At 45.4% G+C, this 20,672-nt stretch overlaps 3 protein-coding genes across 3 annotated transcripts in view; 1 reads left to right on the forward strand and 2 right to left on the reverse strand.

Annotated features, from left to right (window-relative positions):
* Positions 1-1,050, reverse strand: part of HIRA (histone cell cycle regulator) — a 47,428-nt gene extending 46,378 nt beyond the window's left edge. Inside the window, exon 1 of the mRNA XM_072983696.2 lies at positions 676-1,050. Within this exon, the coding sequence (XP_072839797.2) occupies positions 676-712 (37 nt within the window). The 5' untranslated portion in view covers positions 713-1,050. The remainder of the gene's footprint in view (positions 1-675) is intronic.
* Positions 1,051-4,790: 3,740 nt separating this feature from the next.
* MRPL40 (mitochondrial ribosomal protein L40) lies at positions 4,791-11,042 on the forward strand. The gene is made up of 4 exons (XM_020805460.3): positions 4,791-5,005; positions 6,242-6,325; positions 8,023-8,178; positions 10,250-11,042. The coding sequence occupies exons 1-4, from the start codon at positions 4,806-4,808 to the stop codon at positions 10,557-10,559; spliced, it is 750 nt and encodes a 249-aa protein (XP_020661119.3). The 5' UTR covers positions 4,791-4,805; the 3' UTR covers positions 10,560-11,042.
* Positions 11,043-13,297: 2,255 nt separating this feature from the next.
* Positions 13,298-17,347, reverse strand: C14H22orf39 (chromosome 14 C22orf39 homolog). Its single transcript, XM_020805461.3, has 3 exons — positions 17,080-17,347; positions 14,928-15,095; positions 13,298-13,588 (listed from the first exon to the last, which is right to left on the reverse strand). Exons 1-3 carry the CDS (start codon positions 17,101-17,103, stop codon positions 13,460-13,462), a joined length of 321 nt encoding a protein of 106 aa, XP_020661120.3. The 5' UTR covers positions 17,104-17,347; the 3' UTR covers positions 13,298-13,459.
* Positions 17,348-20,672: the final 3,325 nt, after the last annotated feature.

Raw genomic sequence — 20,672 nt, forward strand, 5'->3', positions numbered from 1 at the left:
GTTCTTCCTAATGTTTCGCCAGTCTCTGTGGCCGGCATCTTCAGACGACAGGAGAGAGTAACAAACTTTAGATCCCGGCTGTGAAAGCCTTCGCGAATACATTCCTTGTGTATCTCTATCCCTCAAATTCTACTTCCATGAATGACTGACCCCGCAACACTCAAGAGGACCCCCCCCCGGTGGATGAGAAAAAGAGGCTAAAGATCCTGCTCGTGCTCAGGATTTCGTCTTCTCTCAAACCCCACAAAACCTGCCCCCTCTTCGGGGCCACCTCGGTTTCTTCTTCTGAGCGCAGAAAGAAGAAACCCAAAATTGAAACAAGAAAGCGAAGAAGAAGAAAAAAAACCCACAACACTCTGGACAGACATGCTTGGAGCAGCCCTTCCTCTTTCCTTGAAAACTCTGCCCATGCTCAGGAAGAAACCTGGCTCCCCAGAGGTGTTAAGAAGGGACAGCTCGGTGGGTGGGAGGAAAGAGAGGCAGGCGGATAAGACACAGGTAAAGCCAAACCTAGCCCCGGCCAGGCTCTGGCGCTCCTTGAGACCCTCCTCGGGGGGGGGGGGGGAGGGAGAACTCTGCACACGCTCAGAGGCAAGCTCGCCTACCACCACCCACCACCCACAGCCGCCTTGCCCATCTCTCCTGCTTCCCTCGCCCCCCCCCCCTCCAGCTCACCATTGTGGTTGACCCAGGTCGGCTTCAGGAGCTTCATGGTCCTCCTGGTCTTCCTCCTCCTGGCCTTCCTCCTCCTCCTCCTCTTCCTCCCCCTCCCCTCCCCCTCCCCCTCCTTCCTCCTCCTCCTCCTCCCCCCCTTGCTCGGGTGCCTGGGCCTCCGTGTTGAGGCCGGCGGCGGGTCGGGGCAGGCTCTGCTCCGCGTTGGGGGTGGCGAGGCGGGGGCGGCGGGGGAGACACCCCCACCCCCGGGGGCAGGGCTGGCCTCACAGCCGGCGCCCCACCGCCATGGGTGGCTGCCGCCCTCCTCCTCCTCCTCCTCCTCCCGCTGCCTTCGCCTCGGCCGCTTCTCCTCCTCCTCCGTGCTCCTCCTTCCCCCTCACGGGACCGGCTCCATCCTCCGCGCCCCGTCCCGTCCCGCCCGCCTGCCCGTCCGCCCGCCGCCTCCGGTGCCTTCCTTCCCCGGCGGCTCCCCGGCGGCTCCCCGGCAACGCCGGAAGTCACCCGAGGGCAACGACCTAAGCGGCCCGGCGGGAAACAAGGGACCGCCACGACAGGGCCCCTGCCTAGAAGTGGACGCAGGGGGGGAAGAGGAAGAGGAGGGGAAGGATGATGATGATGATGATGGGTTGAGGATCATGGCGGGAAGGAGGCTCGGGCCCGGGGGTGCGGGGGCAAGGGAAGCTCCTGAAAGGAGGAGGACGCTGGGCTCCTGGAAGAAGCCCTTTTCCTCGCTTTCAGTCAGCACCCCCCCTTTGATTCCTCTTCTCGAGGCAGTCCTCCCTCTGCAGAGGGTTTTTGGACTACACCGCCCATCATCCCCCCGCCCTGGGCTCGAGGAGAGGAAGGTTAAGACGGGAGGTCCAAGGTTTCCTCTCGTCTCTGCCTGAGTGGAGACCTTGAAGGGGGTGTGTGCGGGGATGAGCCGTCATGGCTAAAGCTCCTGCAGTTGTGACTTGGTCATCCTTTCTATTTCTTTTCCATTTCTGGGTGTTTCTATTTATTTACTTATTGATGCCTGTTTGGTGTTCGTATGGATTTAGGGCGACCTAAAGCCCTCCTGCTTGCTTTTGGGCGGCTGCATCCCATCAGCTGTCAAAACGGGCGGTACTGGATGAGGGTCAGGCTGGTCAGAGCTGTGGGACCCCAGGATTTAAGAGACCTGCACTGGTTGCCTGTTGCCTTCTTGCCCCAATTAAAGGTCTTGTTTTCAAATTTTAAAACGGGGGGATGTGACTTGTGGATTGCGTGCGATGCCTCTCTCAGCTCCCCCCCAAATATTATTTCTTTAAAGGCTTTACATGTCTCCTTGTGCTGTACACTGTGGGAGGCAGAATCCCTACCCTATACACGGTTTTAAAAAACACGGCATCTAGAGGGTTTGAGGACACTGTTTTCAGAACCCTTGCTTTCCAAAGGAAAAATAAATACGTAAATAAAAGTGAGATTAGGTGTAACCCTCTGAGGTCCAGGAGTGAGGCATTTGTGGCTCACTTTCTTTGGAAGGGGTGCCCTTCCATGGCTTGCGTTCTAGCTAGTTCATTATAAACCTCTTGTTTAAACCAGGTGTTAAGATCTGGAAGAGAATATGCTTGAGAATACCAGCACCTGTGGATGGGCATGCAAAGCGGGAATTTCTCTTCTGATTGCTCACAGATTGTGAGTTACAAGTTACAACCCACTTTTCCACTCTCACTGCTTTTAGGAAAGGGTTGCCTACAGAGCTCTTCAAACTGGCCTTCTCAAACTGTTTGATGTTTGTGTGTTCTGTGCCATCATGTTGGAATTGACTGAATAGCGATCCTCATAAGGCTTTTAAGGTACATAGGGTGAGATATCCAATGATTGGTTTTATCAGTTCCACTACCCCAGTGACTTTCTATGGTTGAACAGGGATTTGAACCCTGTTCTCCAGAATCTTAGTCCGTCACTCTGTCCACTGCACCACTTTGGGATACATACTGAGTTTGATATTTAGTGAGTATTAAATTGTCATGATTTCATTTTTATATTTTAATTGCTTTATTGTTCAGCTGGTCTTTAACTGGTTCATTAGTCTTGTGTTTAAAGACATTTTAAATCTCTTTTCAATTATGTCTGAAAGCCACCTTGAATGCTATTACTTAATGGAAACTGGGTAGAAATGAAATAAATTAATTAAATGTAGAAGTGGTCGAATTGCTTGACCTACATTAATCTGTTGTAGTTCATAAAACAGTCTTAGAAGGGGGGGGGAATAATGATGCCAAGTGAAGCTTACCACCCGTGGCAGAGAGAAGATAAGAATGGATATGTATTAGCGCCCTCTGAAGCAAAGATAACTTTCTTCTCTTGCACATTTTGCTTCTCTGTCATAGAGTGATCTGGGAATTCTCAAACATTTGTTATCTGGAGAAAGGTGATAATAATTTGTTTAAATACGTCGACTGCTCAGATTATTTTGTTAGGAGAGAAATCCATGTATCTATATGATTCATGCACAGAAATAAAAATATAGGTTTGATAATATTTAAAAAGTGACAAACAGGGTGGTATTTATTTTCCAGACATAGCTGTTATAATAATTGGTCAGCTAGGAAAGAAACTTGGTATAACTGCAAAAGTAAATTAAAATAATTACAACCCCACAGTAAAGGGAAGAAGACAGTTATCATTTGTAACCTAATGATTATAAAATAGTTATGTCTCTGAGCTATAGTAGAAAAAATAAAGAATGTTGTTAATTATAACTAGTAAGATTCAAGTTTCACTCTAGTCCATTATATAAAATTACCTACTTGCCTCTCACATAGATGGATGTGAATATTGGAGACAGAATGGGAAAATTACTTTTTGGGATTCAAATTTCTAGAATCCCATTCTAGCATGGATTTTGTACTACAGCTTCCAGAATCGCCCTGCTGGCTTGCACCAAGCTGCTTGTTACATTGAAACAGAGAACTGGCACATTTAATCCAGTTTTATTTTGTGCAACTGGCAGCTACTCTCCTAAGATTCTGGAAATGAAGTTGGTACAGTATTTAAGTCATATGCAGGAGGTACCCTACCACTTAGTGAAAGCTTTGATTCCAGTTTCCCCTCAAGACCCAGTAATTCCTAGCAGATGGATAGAGATATTTTATTTATTTATTTAACTTATGTGCCACCCACACTACCCAAAGGTCTCTGTATATGCTGTAACCATACTTACAAAAAGGAAAGGGGATGTAGAGAAAAACTGAAATTATGCAGATAATATTATACACCCCATATCCTAGATTGTAAGATCTGATCTCATTGACTTCAGTGGGATTTGCTTCTACACACTAGCCTCACCCAACGTGACACCCCACACATCTTGGACTACAACTCCTATCTGCCTCAGCACAGGTGGGATTCCTAATCTGAAACATCTGGAGGGCTCTGATGACAACATCTGCTGTCTATACACCAGCAAGTCTAGGCAAACCAATGATGATGAGAATTGACAGTCACTGAACTGGAGGGGTACAAGTTTCCCATTCACCGAGGAATCTCTCCTGTTACTAATTCTGGGATTAAAAAAAAAAACTGATTCGTTTGAAATATGGTGCCAAAGGAGAGCTTTGCAGAAAGACATCTAGGACCCAAGAAAGTGCGTCCCAGATGAACATCAAGCCTGAACTATCTCTGGAGACGAAAAGGCTTAAGCTGAGGTTGTCCCACTTTAGGCGCATCATGAGAAGACAGGACTACCTGGAAAAGACAATAACGCTAGGAAAGGTGGAAGGCAGCAGGAAAAGAGGAAACTCATATACAAGATGGAATGACTTCCTAAATGAACCCACAGGCTGGGGTTTGCAGGAGCTGAGCTGAGTTGAAGACAGGACATGTTGGAGGTCTACCATTCATAGGCGACTTGACAGCACATGACAATAAACAATAATGATACACAGGACGGTGCCAACAGATGCATTTGATAGGATACAATGAGGTTCAGTTTAGGCTGCAACCTATAAGACCACCTGGAGTCAGTTGAATACCTCTTTTTTAAAAAAAAAGTCGCTGGGAGGAAAAGGATGGAAGAGAACCACAGAAACGGGGGTGGGGAAATTTTCTAATTAAAAAAAAAAGGCACACGGCGTGAAAACACGGCCGCTCTCAGCCCATGAGCGATGATTGTCTCGGAACCTTTGAGGTGGGGCTCGCGAGCGGGGAGGAGCCTAATTGCGGGAGGGACGAGGTGCGCCGCCGGAACTGTCCCCCCTTTCGGGACGACGCTGGGTGTCCGGGATTCAGTGGCCGAAGAGGGAGACATGTTCGCCCCGCGTGTTTGGAGCCGCCTCGGCAGCCGGGTCGGAGGGTCTTCGCTCAGGTAGGGAGCAAGGGGAAGGACGGGCTGGATCGCTTCCTTTTCACTGTTTTCTTTCGGCTGCAGAAAAAAAAATAACACACACACACAAACACAACACGTGCTTGACCCTCGGCGTGGCTTTGGACACACACACACACACACACACACACACACACACACACACACACACACACACACACACACACACACACACACACACACACACACACACACACACACACACACACACACACACACGAGAGAGTTAGTCGGCGTTGTCCACTTAGGGCCAGACATTACTTGCTCTCTGGGGGTTGATTGGCTTTGGTGTCACACAAACACACACACACACACACACACACACACGAGTTGGCTTTGTCCATTTAGGGCCAGACATTACTTGCTCTCTGGGGGTTGATTGGCTTTGGTGTCACACAAACACACACACACACACACACACGGGTTAGTCGGCGTTGTCCATTTAGGGCCAGACACGACTTGCTCTCTGCGGGATTGATTGGCTTTGGTCACACACACACACACACACACACACACACACACACACACACACACACACACACACACACACACACACACACACACACACACACACGAGTTAGTCGGCGTTGTCCATTTAGGGTCATACATTACTTGCTCTCTGGGGGATTGAACTCCCAGCCTCTGGCTCTACCTAAACGACTGCGCTGTCCGGCTCGCTGCCTTTCAGTGGACAAACGGCAGTGCAGAATTTCTTTCTCTTTCATGCCACTATATCAGCCTTCCTCAAATAAGTACTCTCCAAGCCTGGTAGACTGCTAAGTCCCATTGGGCTTGCCAGCCAAAGTTATGTTAAGGCTGGGAACTCTGATGCCACCCATTTGGAGGGAGAGCTGTTAGGCATCTTAAATATGAAGACATAAAGGCAAGGTGTATATCGACTTCCTAATGAATGTGATTTGGCTGAAAAAAAACCAAAACACATCATGGCACAGTTAATTAATTATGGGTCTGCCACTTTGTTCAGCACTCATCTTGGATAAAGGACTGTGTCATACAGCCAATAACTGCAAATACATAAGAGCTTTGGAAAGTTTATCTGGAGAACTGTATTCTGACAAAAACATTTTCACTGAGCAACAGGTATACAGTATTATTTTTTAAAAGGTGTATTGCAGAAAAGGACTAGTCCATCTATCTGGGCATTTTTTTCTTTGTTTATCATGAATTGATCTCGTATTTTTACTCATTATTTGTTAGTCCTCAGCTAATGTGGAAAGTCCAGCACCGAACAAACCATTGGCAGTCTTCGCTTCTTGGACTGAGGGCAGCTCTACCCATGAGGTAAAATATGGTTCAGTTCTAATTTTAAAACAACTTTCAAGAGCGTCCTTTTCTCTTCCTGCAAGGGGGGGGGAGGAGTGGGAATCCATGTAAATATTTAATGAAATATATAAACTATTTTTATTATATTTAAATATAATTATACTGTATAAAATAGAAATTATGTTGAATAAAATATAATTTCATTTATTATAGGAATTTAAAAGTATTTATCTTTCATTATTTTTGTTACTTTCTTACATTCTAAGCATGCTCTTTCACCAAGCAACTTAGGTTTTTGTGGTCCTTTCCTGACATCATCTTGTTTTATCTTGACAGCAGCCCTGTAAGATAAGTTGAGCTGTGAGTAGCTGTGAGTGAGCGACCCAGAGTCATTCAATAAGTTTCATAGCTAGGTGGAGAATTAAAGCTGAGCCTCTGTTTCTAATCTTGACACCAACCACGGTGCCCTAGGTACAATTAGGGAACAAAACTACTTCTGTGATGTCCGAGTTCTTGCTGAAAATATGGACTGGGTTATAAATTGTACAATATTTTGCATATATATTTGTCTCTGCAGTGGCTCTGAAACCCAAGGTAAGATGGAAAAATATTAAGCTAAATGTATTCATGAAGGCTTTCATGACTGGGATCTAATGGTTGTTGTGGGTTTTTCAGGCTCTTTGGCTGTGTTCTGAAAGTTATTCTTCCTGACATTTCGCCAGTCTCTGTGGCCGGCATCTTCAGAGGAAAGCACTCTGTGCTCTGGTGTAGTTGGCTTGGGAGTGGAGTATTTATGGCTGTGAGATTAGCTTTTGTCCTTTTCAGGAGATGGGTGGTTATGGTTAAGCTAAAATTTAACCAATAACCTTCCTGGTTAGGTACAGATTTGAACCTGTGCCGCTTAATTTAAACCACACACGTTAGGAGCAGGAGGGGTGAGCAAATACTTCTCTTTGGGCCCCCATGGGGGGGGCGAAAAGAAATATCTGGCATGTACATGGAAAATGTCTTTTCTAATGCTGGAAGCCTCTAAGAGTTACAGTTTTGTTCCAGAATTGAATGCCATCGATATCAAAGCAAAATAAAATAAAAAAACAAGACGTAGAATTGAGAAAGCTGTGTCCCTTCCCTGACTCCTACTTCTTCAGGGCCTATGGCAGCCCCTGAGAGCAGAAAATTGGCAAAGTTGCTCACTTTTGCCTTATGACAGAGGTTCCCAACCTTGGGTCCCCAGATGTTCTTGGACTAAAACTCCCAGAAGCCTTCACTACTAGCTGTGCTAATCCACTAGGATTTCTGGGAGATGTGGTCCAGGAACATCTGTGAGAGTCCCAAGGGAGAGAACCACTGCTATGGTAATTATGGCTACAAACCAGGGCTCATTTTCCTAGAAGGAAGTCCTATTGAACTCAGTGGGGCTTCAATCTGAGTTAGATGTGTGAAATTGCCCCGTGGGGATCCATTCTTTCACGTTTACCTAGAAAGGAACCACACTGGGTATACTGAGAGATATTTCCAGTTCAAAACATGAAAGATTGTGCTGGAAGAGGAATTTGGTGCCGCTCACTGTCCATCCCATAAAGGACAGGATGTGAAAAGTTATTGGTCCGGCGAGCCTTCCTTCAAAGACTGGGGAATTATTTTGACCCAGATACAGTAGTGTGCGTGCAATGACTGAACTGGTCTTTCCGAATTGATTTTTTTTTCTGTATTAGGGCAGAGCCGAGGAAGAAGAAGAAGATTGATCCAAAACTTGAACTAGCTGCAAAAGAGCGCCTGAAGAAGAAATTAAGGAAATTGGAGAAAACTTCTCCAGAACTGATACCCATTGAAGATTATGAAACGCCCTTCAGCCTCATGGATGAAAAAAGGTAGTGGCAGGGATTCATCCGGGCACTGGGGAGCAATATTGTTGGGTCTTGCCTGTTTGAAATATAGTGGTGCCTCGCATAACGAGCGCACCATTTAACAACGAATCCGCATAGCGATCTATTTTTTGAGATCGCTAATGCGATCGCATTGCAATGTTTTAATGGGCGTTGCGATGTTTCTAAAACAGCTGATCGGCGGTTCCAAAATGGCCGCCGAGTGCCCAAAATGGCAGCCACAACCATTTTTGCGCTATTTCCTTGCTTACCGAGGCGGCGAAAATGGTGGCGCTATGGAGGATCTTTGCATAATGGTGAGTTTGGGCCCTGTAGGAACGCATTAAACAAAGTTTAATGCATTTCTATGGGGTTTTCCCGCCCGCATTACGATGTTTCTGGATAGCGACGATTAATCCGGAACGGATTAACGTCGCTATGCGGGGCACCACTGTACTTACATTCCACAAATCTGGTAAGAATAGTCTCTTTTTTGTGTGAAGCAGGGTAAGGTTGCTGTCTTTATGTGAGTGGGCTTTGGCTTTGAGGCCGGTGAATGGGGCTACCAATCACCAAGAGTGTAGGAACACAGAGCGAAACCCAGCTGCTAGTCCCCAAAAGTTAGACCTGTTGAATCGTAGATGATTTAAAATGGGCTTAAAGTCTCGTTCGTTCAGTGGGTCTCTTTTGGTTTGACGAAGAATTCGCTCTGGCTCTAAGCAGGCATCTTACGGTCCTAAATGCTACCGAGACACTGCTTTCCTTCGCTTCATCAATAATGCCGAGTCAGGTTTCAGGATCAGCTCGCTTAGTATTGGCCACACTGCCTGGCAGCGCCTCTTTGGTGTTAAGACAAGATTCTTTCCCAGCCCTAAACAGAAATGCTGGGGATCGAACTTGGGACCTACTGCATGCCAAGCACATGTTCCAGCAGTTGGGAAATTCTATCGCCTTCTCACAAATTCCTCGTTCGTAAGACAGTTGTTCAAGAATCCAGCTCTGGGATGATCGCCTGTGTGTAGTTTCCACGCACTACGAAACATAACTGATGTCCAAATGTTAATACAAAAATCGAGCTGGTTTTCTGCACTGCCACTCCCAAAATATCCTTCCCAGTGTAACTACTGGGTGATTCTGGAAGATTTTCCAGTCTTTGCACTGATCAACCAAATATTCTGTATAAATTATAACACTTGTGTGTCATCAAGTATTTCCAGGGTTTTCCAGGTAGAAAGACACAGAAGTGGTTTACCATTCCCTTCTTCTGAAGGGATGCTGGGACTGTGCGGTTTGCCCAAGGCCACCCAGGCTGGCTTTTCTCCCAGAAGGCACTGTCGGGAATCAAACTCCCAACCTCCGGCTTCTCAGCCAGAGACCTAAAAGACTGAGCTATCCAGCCATCTATGAAGGATAATAATGCTTTAATAACAAGACTACAATATAGAATCAGTGTAAGTGTGGTTTGGTGTAGTGTGTCAGACTAGAACTCGGGACACAAATCCCCGTAAGAAACTTACTGACCACGGGCCGTCGTAAACCACTCCTTGAACATTTAATGTACTTTGGAAACCTTATGAGGGTCACCATTAAGTAGGAACCAACTTGTTGGTGCACAGCAGTCTAGAACCAAGAAATCGGATGGGATATATCAAAGGTTTTTGCTGTTCAAACATGTAATTAGTACAAGGAGGAGCCCGGTATCTACGGGATCCATATCCACGGATTCATTTGTGCATGGTCTGAAAATATTAAATAGAAATATTTAAAAGAAAAATCCTAAAGATGAGGTTACCAGAACTGGACACTAGAAGGAGAGGCCATGCTATGTAGAGTGTTTGATATAGTCCACATTTTTCAATTTACAACCATTCCCCCATGGATTCGGGATTCTTACAGTACTCCATTTCCGCTTTTCTAAGGACTCTGTACGTTACTTCAGGTTAGTAAGTGGTTTTATAGTCTTGTAGCTTGACACTCTGAAGTGAGGATAATTTCTTAAGAATGAGGTTTGGCAAAAGCCACCGCCACGTAGGGACTAAATATGTAGCACCCTTGTGTTTTTGCTTTTCCCTCTCAGGGTGCGACCCGATTCTCCCCTCTCCTTTGAGGAAAGCGAAAGGCGGGCGCTGCTGTTGAAGAAGTGGACTTCGTACAAGCACCAGCAACACAAGGCCGAGATGGAGACCATCCGATCCCTCATGGACGCCCAGGCCCAGGCTTTGGAAGAGCTACGCCTCGAGTCTGAGGAACTCTACCAGGCGGCGACGCGGTGCGACGGACACCTCTTTCCCTTCGAGAGGCAGGAACCCGTCTATTCGCCACCCCTACCAGACTACGAGGCCCCCGAAGGGAAATGTGTGGATGTCACTAAAGTATACACTCAGTGATTTGGAAGGTGATCAAGGGCTCGCCGAAAGATTCTTGGAAGGTTTTTGGTGTCATGCAGATCTGGTCCTTTGCTGGTTTTGAAGTACTGGTTCTGTGGGGTCATCTGAGAAATCTTGAGTGGAACAATATAATGGTGGGGGTAGGGTCCATTTTGGGGAGGAGGTGTGTAAACAGCTGCACGCCTATTCTGTTGGAACAAAGACTGTCCTCCAGACTTTTATAAAACCATTCTTCTTGGAAAAGAAACGAATGCATGTACATCAGTGGGGAAATGCTAGAGTTTTACTGGGATTTGTAATCTTATTCAGGACAGTTAACAGTCCTCTAAAGCCGGGGTCCCCAACCCCCGGTCCACGGCCTGATAGCGGGCTGTGGCCTTGGCAGGATGGGACCGTTGAGACAGATCTCCCACCCACCCATCCCCGGCCCAACGACCTGCACAGATGCCCCGCGCACCCATGCATGTGCGCGAGCACACCCCACTCACCTGCAAGCATGCCCCGCCACCTGCACATGTGCACCCCCCGCGCATGGACCTCGCCCCTCCCAGCCGGTCTACGGTTTGGAAAAGGTTGGGGACCACTGATTGGCAGGATTAGATAACTAAAATGGCTCGGGTGAGAACAGAGTTGCCTAAGTCTTTGTATGATTGTTATCCCAAATAAATTACTTATACTAGTCATTTCGCTATTTTCTTTTTTAGTGTCATTGAGATTGAATCTTTAAAGGAGGCACATGGAAAGCTTCCCTCCCCCGCCAAGTCTGAAAAAAGAGTTGTTTCTTTAGAGTCCGGCATTTTCAAGGACAAGAACGTTTCCGAATTTACTGAGACACAACTGTGAGGCGAAAACACACCTTAGGGGTTGTGAAGCTTACCAGGAGTAGCAAAGAAATGAAAACACAAACAAAAGGGGGAGCATGCTTTAAGATATATACTCAGGGCTTGAAAAATGCACTTGTCTGTGATGAGTGAAAAATGCTGCTGGACGAGTCTCAGCTCCCTCCCTCCCTCCCTGCCTCCTTCCCCTCCGCCTGTCTCTCTCTCTCTCTAATCCTGCAGTCCTCCCCTCCTCCCTCCCACTGCAAAAGGAAAACTGCCCTCTTCTTGCGAGAAGAAAGTCCGAGTGGTACATAGAGATACAGTATAGCTCTGCAGGAGAATGTAGAGTAGTCCCATGCTGGAGAATATGGAGATTCCCTGCTCCCAATTTCAACCCAATGAGGACACATCCTGGGGTAGAAGGGAACCGTGGCTCCTTAAGAGGCTGAGCGCTGTTGCTTTCAGTTTTATTTTTGCTGGAGACATTCAAAAGAAAGGCATTCAAAATACAAGCTTCATGACCCCACAGGCATGCAGGTAATAAAGCAACCCAGGTCTGAGGGTATAAATCAGTGATTTGTAATCCCAATAAATTGCAAAGCAATAGTCTGGTGAAATTTTTGACTGACTGGTGAGACATTCTAAAATATATTCTCCTCTCTTTTTGCATGGGTTCAAACAGCACAGTTTTGGTTATACATCCCCCACCCCATAAATACATATTTCAATAAGTAAAATATTCAACAAATACAGTGGTGCTGTTCAGCTTCAGAAAGTGGGCTTGAGAAAAGTGGATTTTAGCCTTACCGAGCCCCTTGTCATAGTTGGTCTGGTGGCCCCAGCTCTAATGGGAGTGAACTGGACGATCTTGGTGCTGGATCATGCCGGGAGGCCGACACGGGTCAGGGGAGATCTGTATGTGTGTTTGTGTGTAAAACTAACTGTTTATCCTTTGTCGTTACATTTTTAAGTTATGTAAGAGTTCTACACAGATTTTGGAACTATACAGGGTTCCAGTGGCCCTAACCCCAGTGTTGTTGAAAGGAGAAGTGTAGTAAATAGAATACAGAGAATTTAGGAACAAGGATGCACTAGTCCATTGGGGGGGGGGGGGGAATGCATCTATGAGATGAAATATGTAAGAGTGTAAATTTGAAAAAAATAATACAGATGTTAGCCTTTCAAAATCGGAACTAAAATCATCTTACAACTGAAAAAGAAACAAGGGTGAGAAGGAAAGTAAAGGGATTTAGAGAAACGCAGTAAAATCAAGACAAAAGTTTTTCTCCCATCTCTAGGTTGACGTACTGGCTTCCTACACCTTTTCCTCCCCTTGGGAAGGACGTATCCTATAAGGTATGCCCTGCTGTTTATGCCAGCGATCTACTATTTACGTTCTCCTTGGGGGGTGAGGGTTGTAGTTTTGGCTGCTGCCGATAAATGAGGGTGGCATTTCTGAGAATACAAGCAAGTTAAGCCTTTGAGCAGACAAATATCTACGGAGAACCAGGCAGTTCAAATTCCCGTTGCTGGGGAAGACATTCTTATAGGAGACATGGGACCCCCCCCCTCCTGAAAGCCTCCAGGAGTGGCCCATTTGCCTTTGAACCAGACCCAGGGGCCTCTTGCCTCTTAAATTCGCTTAGATTGAGCAAAACTTGAACTGGCTCTGTAGACATTTTTAGTTCCATTTTATAAGATGGTCAAATAAACTGGCCTTCAGACCTCACCTTGACCCACCCCCTGCTCGCCTCTCTGAGCTGGTGAGTTCAACCTGGCTGCCGCCCAGGTATAGATAAATATTTTTGTATAGCTGCTTTGGGTTCTTTCTGGCTGTGCAGGAAGCACTATAAATACGGCTTTAAAAACCCAACCGCTTCAAGACATGCAATGGAATGTACCAGAGAGACACACAGATTCAGAATGGCCATTTGTATTTCAAATAAATCCAGCACGAGTGAATGAAGTGAGGGGCCCGCATTTCGGGAGCATGGATTGATGGCTGGAAATCTTCATGTCCAATACTGCTGCTATAAATGTCCCTAGGAGGTGTTGATCAAATGTCCCAAATCTAGCACTTCATGACTTTGGTTTATCTTCACCAAGGGGCAAATACCAGTCCATTGGGGGGCTTTTCCTCATACTCCACACTGGAGCATGCTTCTGTTTCTCTGCCATCCGCTCTCCTTCACTCTGGCACAGAGCATTCTGGAATGGACAGGAACGGAGACAATGATTACAAAATTAAATACAGTGGTGCCTCGCTTAACGATTACCTCGTTAAACGACAAATCCGCTTGACGATTAGGTTTTTGTGATCGCTTTTGCAATTGCAAAACTTCTAATGGGGAATACGCTTTACGATGATCGGTTCCCTACTTCGGGAACCGATTTTTCGCTTTACGACGATCAAAACAGCTGATAATTGGGTTTCCAAAATGGCCGCCCACCGTGCAAAATGGCTCCCCGCTGTTTTTAGGACAGATTTTTCGCCATACAGGGAGCAGAAAATGGCCGCCCTATGGAGGATCTTTGCTGGACAAGCAGATATTTAGCCCATTGGAACGCACTGAATTCTTTTCAATGCATTTCAATTGGCTTTTTTATTTTGCTTGACGACGATTTCGCTGTACAGCGATTTCGCTGGAACGGAGTAATGTCGTCAAGCGAGGCACCACTGTAATGATTACATGGAGCAAATTAGTGTGCCTTCCAATAGAAATATCGGAATATAAAAAAATAAAGCTGAAGCAAACTCTGTGGCACCTTGAAGGCTATTGGTTATATTTTAGTGTGAGCATTTCATAGATAAGTCTACTTCTTTGGACATAAGAAGTGGACTTGTCCACAAAAATTTACATTAAAATACAGCAGTTAGTCTTAAGGTGCCACATTTTTGTCTTTATTTTTTCCTTTGTTTTTGCCCGATGTGCTAACACAGACGAACACAGCTACCTCATCTTAACTCTACTATAAAAACATCCTACAATAGTACGATGATAATTATTATATAGCGTGGTCAGCATGGATTACACTGCCTAGAACAAGAATCAAGAACATGTGGCCCAATAGCTGACACGGCCAGGGACCATGCGGATGAGGGCAGATGACAGCTGTAAGCCAACAACATCTGGAGGACCGCATGTACCCCATCTGTGGTGTAAACAGAGAGGACTATAGTCCAAGGGGGGCTGGATGCTAAACTTAACAAGGGAAAATAACAGAAAGCAAAAGTCAGTCTAAACAGGGAAAGACCGTTCAAATATTTCAGTTGAATGTACTCACCAGTCAACTGAGGCCTGTCACACTACAGGCAGAGTATAAACTCACCCCATGTTACCCCCCCCCCCCCCGCCATGGCCTCTGGTTTGCTATTTTGCAAACTCCCTACTGAGAGAGAAAGATTGTCCATGACTGTTAGGTGCTACCTGCAGTCGAATCATAGGACGTTCTGCAGTTTTACTGCGTAGAGGAAATAACCGGCCAAATCAAGGTGGAAGCGTCGGATCTTCCACGGCACAAAATCTTCCTTTCCTATTCAACATACCTTAGCCATGGCGCTTTTTGTTTTCTGCCACTCCTGGCAATTCTTATAATCCTTCTTCCACTGAGAACAGGAGGGGGCTTCGCCATAGATGTAGTAATGATAGAACCTGTTCCGTAGGCTCTTGCAGTGTTTCCATTCAAACCAGTAATCGTCACATGCTCGTGGAGGCTGCCAAACACACAGAGAGATGTGACCTCTTTAATGAACTGACCTCTCAATTAGTTTGTTTTACACATGGTTTGTCAAACAGCCACACAATTCCAGTAATTCAGAACCAACAGAGGATGATTTATTCCATCAGCATTTACTGATCTTCCAGTGATTCATTAATAGCCTTCTGAATCCCTGAATCTATGCCTCTCTATTTTAAAGTAGTAGTAGTAATTGATACCTTGAACATAACACACCAGATAGAGTAGAAATAGAATAAAGAAAGCTTTGGATCATTGACCTGGCAATTCCAGGGGATGCCAGAGTTGAAAATAAAGAATTAGAAAAATTAACAAAGGACAGAGACTGGGCCATCGAAACATCTCGCTTGCAGAGCAGGGCTACAAAAACCAGCAATATTAGGAACGGCATACTGTATATATTGCGCTGATATTTAACAGATACTTTGGTTTTTGCTTAAAACTAGCATCTGTTATAGAATACCAGTCAATATTTTTATAATGTTGATTGAATGTGCCTGGTCTTTGAATAATAAATAAATAAATAAATAAATAAATAAATAAATAAATAAACAAACAAACAAACAAACAAACAAACAAATACTACTACTACTACTACTACTACTACTACTACTACTACTACTACTACTACTACTACTACTACTACTACTACTAATAATAATAATAATAATAATAATAATAATAATAATATAGGCAATGAATACTCAGGAGTGGTTGACTATTCCCCTCTTTTAGGGGTCCCATGACGCTGTCCAGCTTGCCAAAGGCTCCTGGGTCTCCTCCCAGAAGGCACAGAGGGGAATGAATCTCCCAACTTCTGGCTCTGCAGCCAGATACCAAAACCACTGACCTTTCCAGCCAGTGCTTAACTTCTAATTAATTTGGGGCTCTTACTTGAAAAGACAATAATGTTGGGAAGAGTTGAAGGCAACAGGAAAAGAGGAAGATCAAATATGAGATGGATTAACTCAATAACTCCATATCTTGAAAGGATAGTGGCACACAATTAGCTTTGTATAAAATGCTACACATTGATTTCATGCGAAAGGCTGGACTGGAGGAATCCCAAGCCAGAATTAAGGTTGCCGGAAGAAATAACAACCTCTGATATGCAGATGATACCACACTGATGGCAGAAAGTGAGGTAGAATTAAAGAACCACATAATGAGGGTGAAAGAGGAGAGCACAAAAAAAAAATGGTCTGAAGCTCAACATCAAAAAAATAGATCATGGCCACTGGTCCCATCACCTCCTGGCAAACAGAAGGGGAAGATATGGAGGCAGTGACAGATTTTACTTTCTTGGGCTCCATGATCGCTGCAGATGGTGACAGCAGCCACGAAATTAAAAGACACCTGCTTCTTGGGAGGAAAGCGATGACAAACCTAGACAGCATCTTGAAAAGCAGAGACATCACCTTGCCAAAACCAGTCCACATAGTCAAAGCTATGGTTTTTCCAGTAGCGATCTATGGAAGTGAGAGCTGGACCATAAAGAAAGCAGACCGCTGAAGAATTGATGCTTTTGAATTGTGGTGCTGGAGGAAGCTCTTGAGAGTCCCCTGGACTGCAAGGAGAACAAACCTATCAATTCTGAAGGAAATCAACCCTGAGTGCTCACTGGAAGGACAGATCCTGAAGCTGAGGCTCCAATATTTTGGCCATCTCATGAGAAGAGAAGACTCCTTGGAAAAGACCCTGATGTTGAGAAAGAGTGAAGGAAAGAGGACAAGGGGACGACAGAGGATGAGATGGTTGGGGAGTGTCATCGAAGCGACCAACATGAATTTGACCCAACTCCAGGAGGCAGTGGAAGACGGGGGGGGGGTAGGGGTGCCGTGCTCTGGTCCGTGGGGTCACGAAGAGTCGGACACGACTAAACAACAATAACACACATTGATTCTCCATCTGAATTATTCCGAAACTCCCATTTTAAAAAAGCCTCCCCCCCCCGCCCTTACCCTCCAGCCAGTCTGATCAGTCATGCTGCTTGCTTTTCCTCGGCCCGCTCCAGTGGGGGGCCCATAAACACCGGGGGCTTGTTGACGGCGGACCTTTATGACGGGAGCCCCAACCGACCGTCCTCCAGAGAGGCACCTGAGCAACACCGACCCCGCGGGGGGGGCAGTTATCAGGGAAACGCGGCCAAAGAGGTAGAGTCTAGAGGTTCGCGGATAAGAATCACGGTTCCCGCTTCCGATGGCAACGCCTCGGCCCTGTCGGAGTGGCAGAACCGTTTGCGGGGGAGGGGAATCATAGGGGCAAAGCAAGCTAGTTAGAAAGTGGCACCACAACGTCCGGTACCTGTTTGGCAAATAAAAACTTTTTTTCTCCCTGTGCAGAGAGATTAGTGGTTTAAAAAATGGTTTAGGAATAGATAATATAATATATAATAAATAATATATAAGTAGACCATGTCTAGATGGGCAGCATATAAGTGCAATAAATAAATAAATAAATAAATAAATAAATAAATAAATAAATAAATAAATAAATAAATAAATAAATAAATAAATAAATAAATAAAATATTTAATTTTTTTAGAAGACTGAAGTCCCTATGGCAGCTTAAAGACTACAGGTATTATATTTTAATGTGAGCTTTTGTGGACAAGTCCGCTTGTTCAGGGAGACTTACTCCCAGGTGAGAGAGTGAGCCTGCAAGAACACTGTGTTATGCCTTCTTGCTTTCCCTTGCCACACAATGCTTGATTGTTAAAGCCTCTTTGGAATCTGGTGAAGGATCCTATGATCTTTCACCATGAACCCAGCTTGCTAGAAATGGGAATTGCGATTGCCAAAGTCTGGTATACGCTGACAAAGAGCTGGGGTCATCTGGTGGTCCTTTGTAGTCAATGTGGTTGAACTTCCCAGTGCTGAAGCATATAGAAATATATAGTGTGCTCCTTTCACTTTTCAGACACCAGAGAAGGAATGATCACCTTTGGTATGGGTGTGGAAACCAAAGGACAATGAAGAACTGTTTTCTAGGAAAACATTTAGTACAGAAGCCTCTGTGCTGCAAGGTCAGAAGACCAAGCAGTCGTAAGATCGAATCCACGCGACGGAGTGAGCTCCCATCACTTGTCCCAGCTCCCGCCAACCTAGCCGTTCGAAAGCATGCAAATGCAAGTAGATAAATAGGTACCACCATGGTGGGAAGGTCACGTCGTTCTGTGTCTAGTTGCGCTGGCCACGTGACCACGGAAGATTGTCTTTGGACAAACTCTAGCTCTATGGGTTGGAAACGCGGATGAGCACCTCGTCCTAGAGTCGGACACGACTGGACTAAATGTCAAGGGGAATCTTTACCTTTTAATACATAAACTTCCCATATAAATTGAAACTCTGAGATGTTTTCCGTTAAAGACTAAATATGTTCCCCAGAAGGCTTCTGACAACTTTATCACACTACGTGCATTTCAAACAATATTTGAAAAATACTGCTTTGGATGATGGTATGCTATGGTGCAAACAAAGCTTACAAACAAAATAAGGCAAAAATACTGTTGCTTTAACTGTAATAAGAGGATAAAGTAAGCTGGCTGGATAGCTAAGTGGTTCAGGTAAGAGGCCGATTCCCCCACTGTGTGCCTCCTGGGAGAAGAGCCAGCCTGGGTGGCCTTGGGCAAGCTGCACAGTCCCAGGGCGCCCCCTAGAGGAAGGGGATGGGAAACCACTTCTGAGCATTCTCTACTTTTTAGGGAAAACCCTAAAAAGGGGCACCATAAGTTAGAACTGACTTGATGGCCCAAGTTGGTGATTGATGATGACGAGGATGAATGTAACTAGAAAACGTTCATCCACAAATTTTGAAACAGGAAACTCCCATCACTGTATGAATGAAACTTCAAAGCACAGAGGATGTATACTGGGATGGAGTGAAGGGAAAAAGAAAGATCAGTGTAAGAAAAAAAATGGGAAAAGAAGTGAGAGAGAGAGGGAGAACGAACTGGATTAGGGTGATGGAATCTTTAGCAGAAGCTCAGCTCTTCAAGGCCAACCTTGTTAATTCCCTTCAAGTGGGCAAGGGATGGGGACAAACTCTTTGTCACACATACAGACAGAACTCAAAACCTTTATTGTGTTTTAAAGAATACAAGAATGCTTAGCGAGAGGGCTGTAAACTGAAAAGTTTCTTGACAATCTCCACTATGAAGAAACTGCCTCGTAGAGCAGAGGATCCAGAATGGGTGTTTGCAGGCCACATCTAATCGGACGCCTAGGAATTCAACACGGGAGTAACCTGAACAGATGGCTATCTAGGGTCCTGCTTGAAAACCTCCAGCCAAGGAGATGCCTCCTGCAGGCCCTCAGTAATTGTTTGCAGTAAGAAATGGCTCCTACCGAAAAATGTTTCCTCAGATGTTCAAAAAAATCTACAACTCTACGCATGCATGGAAAACTACTTATTTTACACCACCTAGCTATACCCAAGTTTAAGATGTCTTGCTTCAGACACTTCCTGTCACACAGACAGCTGAGCGCTGGTGAAGCTAGGCTGGAAATTGTCCTCATATGTGCCAGCTTTTTATGGACAAGAGGCTACCTTTAATTTTATTGGTCCCGAGAAGCATTCAGTCATGTGAACGTTCATTCCCATTCCCCGGTGCCCTGAATTCTGAAAAGGTACAACTCGGAGCCAGGTTTGCTACCTGACTGAAAGCCAGATCTGTCAGGGTGAACCATGAGCAAGTTCAAAATCCAATCACTTACAGCACAGTAAGTTTCAAAAGTCCCAACACCGCAGAAGGCAATAGTCCTTCACTAGCAAGTAAAGCAGACAAGCTAATTCTTACAAGAATCTTCATCCTTTTTGAGTATTTCTTCCAGTGTGGAATTCATTTCCTGCCGAGAATTGGTTCACATGCTGACATTTTATTTCTTGAGATCATCTCTATGTCCTTTTTGCCATGCAATAGGAATCTTTATGCTGGAAGAAATACAAGCAACAGCTATGTTTCCCCCAACCCACCCCCTTTGACCTTATCACTATACCAGGAAAAAAATGAAAACACCAAAGTGTCACGATCTCATGGGGAGTCTAAGTGCGAAAAGTTGGCTTCCACTGCAGGCCAGTTAAGAATATTTTGTCGCTACCATAGTTGTAAATCAAAGCCCCAAAGAGTTTGCTGACAGTGTAAGGCAGACTGCTTGGGAAATTGCGACCCTCTCCTCCCCCAGGGAAGAGAAGGGATGGAGAGCTGCCAAACCTCCAGCCCCTGCTGCCTGAGGTGGGCGGTCTCACTCTGCACCAAAGCAGGATGAGCCCTGGGTGCAGAGTGCCCAGGTGTCCGAATGAATGACCCAAGGCCCTGTTCCTTGAGCAGGAGAACAGTTTTGCTCACTCTGCATCTCAGGCTCACCACAGTCTTCGTTGGTGTATGCACGCAGCTTCGTTTTCTCCCTAAAGCAGAAACCACTGAACCCAGAAGGCCACTGTTAAATACAGATCTGGAACAAAACATTTTGGTAGAATTAGGTTTTCTTTTTCCTCCCCCCCTCTTAAAGAATCTCCCTTTCCTCTTTCTTTTTTTTAAAAGAAATTCTTCAAA

The sequence above is a fragment of the Pogona vitticeps genome, chromosome 14, assembly GCF_051106095.1.
Source record: "Pogona vitticeps strain Pit_001003342236 chromosome 14, PviZW2.1, whole genome shotgun sequence".
NCBI classification, from domain to species: Eukaryota; Metazoa; Chordata; class Lepidosauria; order Squamata; family Agamidae; genus Pogona; species Pogona vitticeps.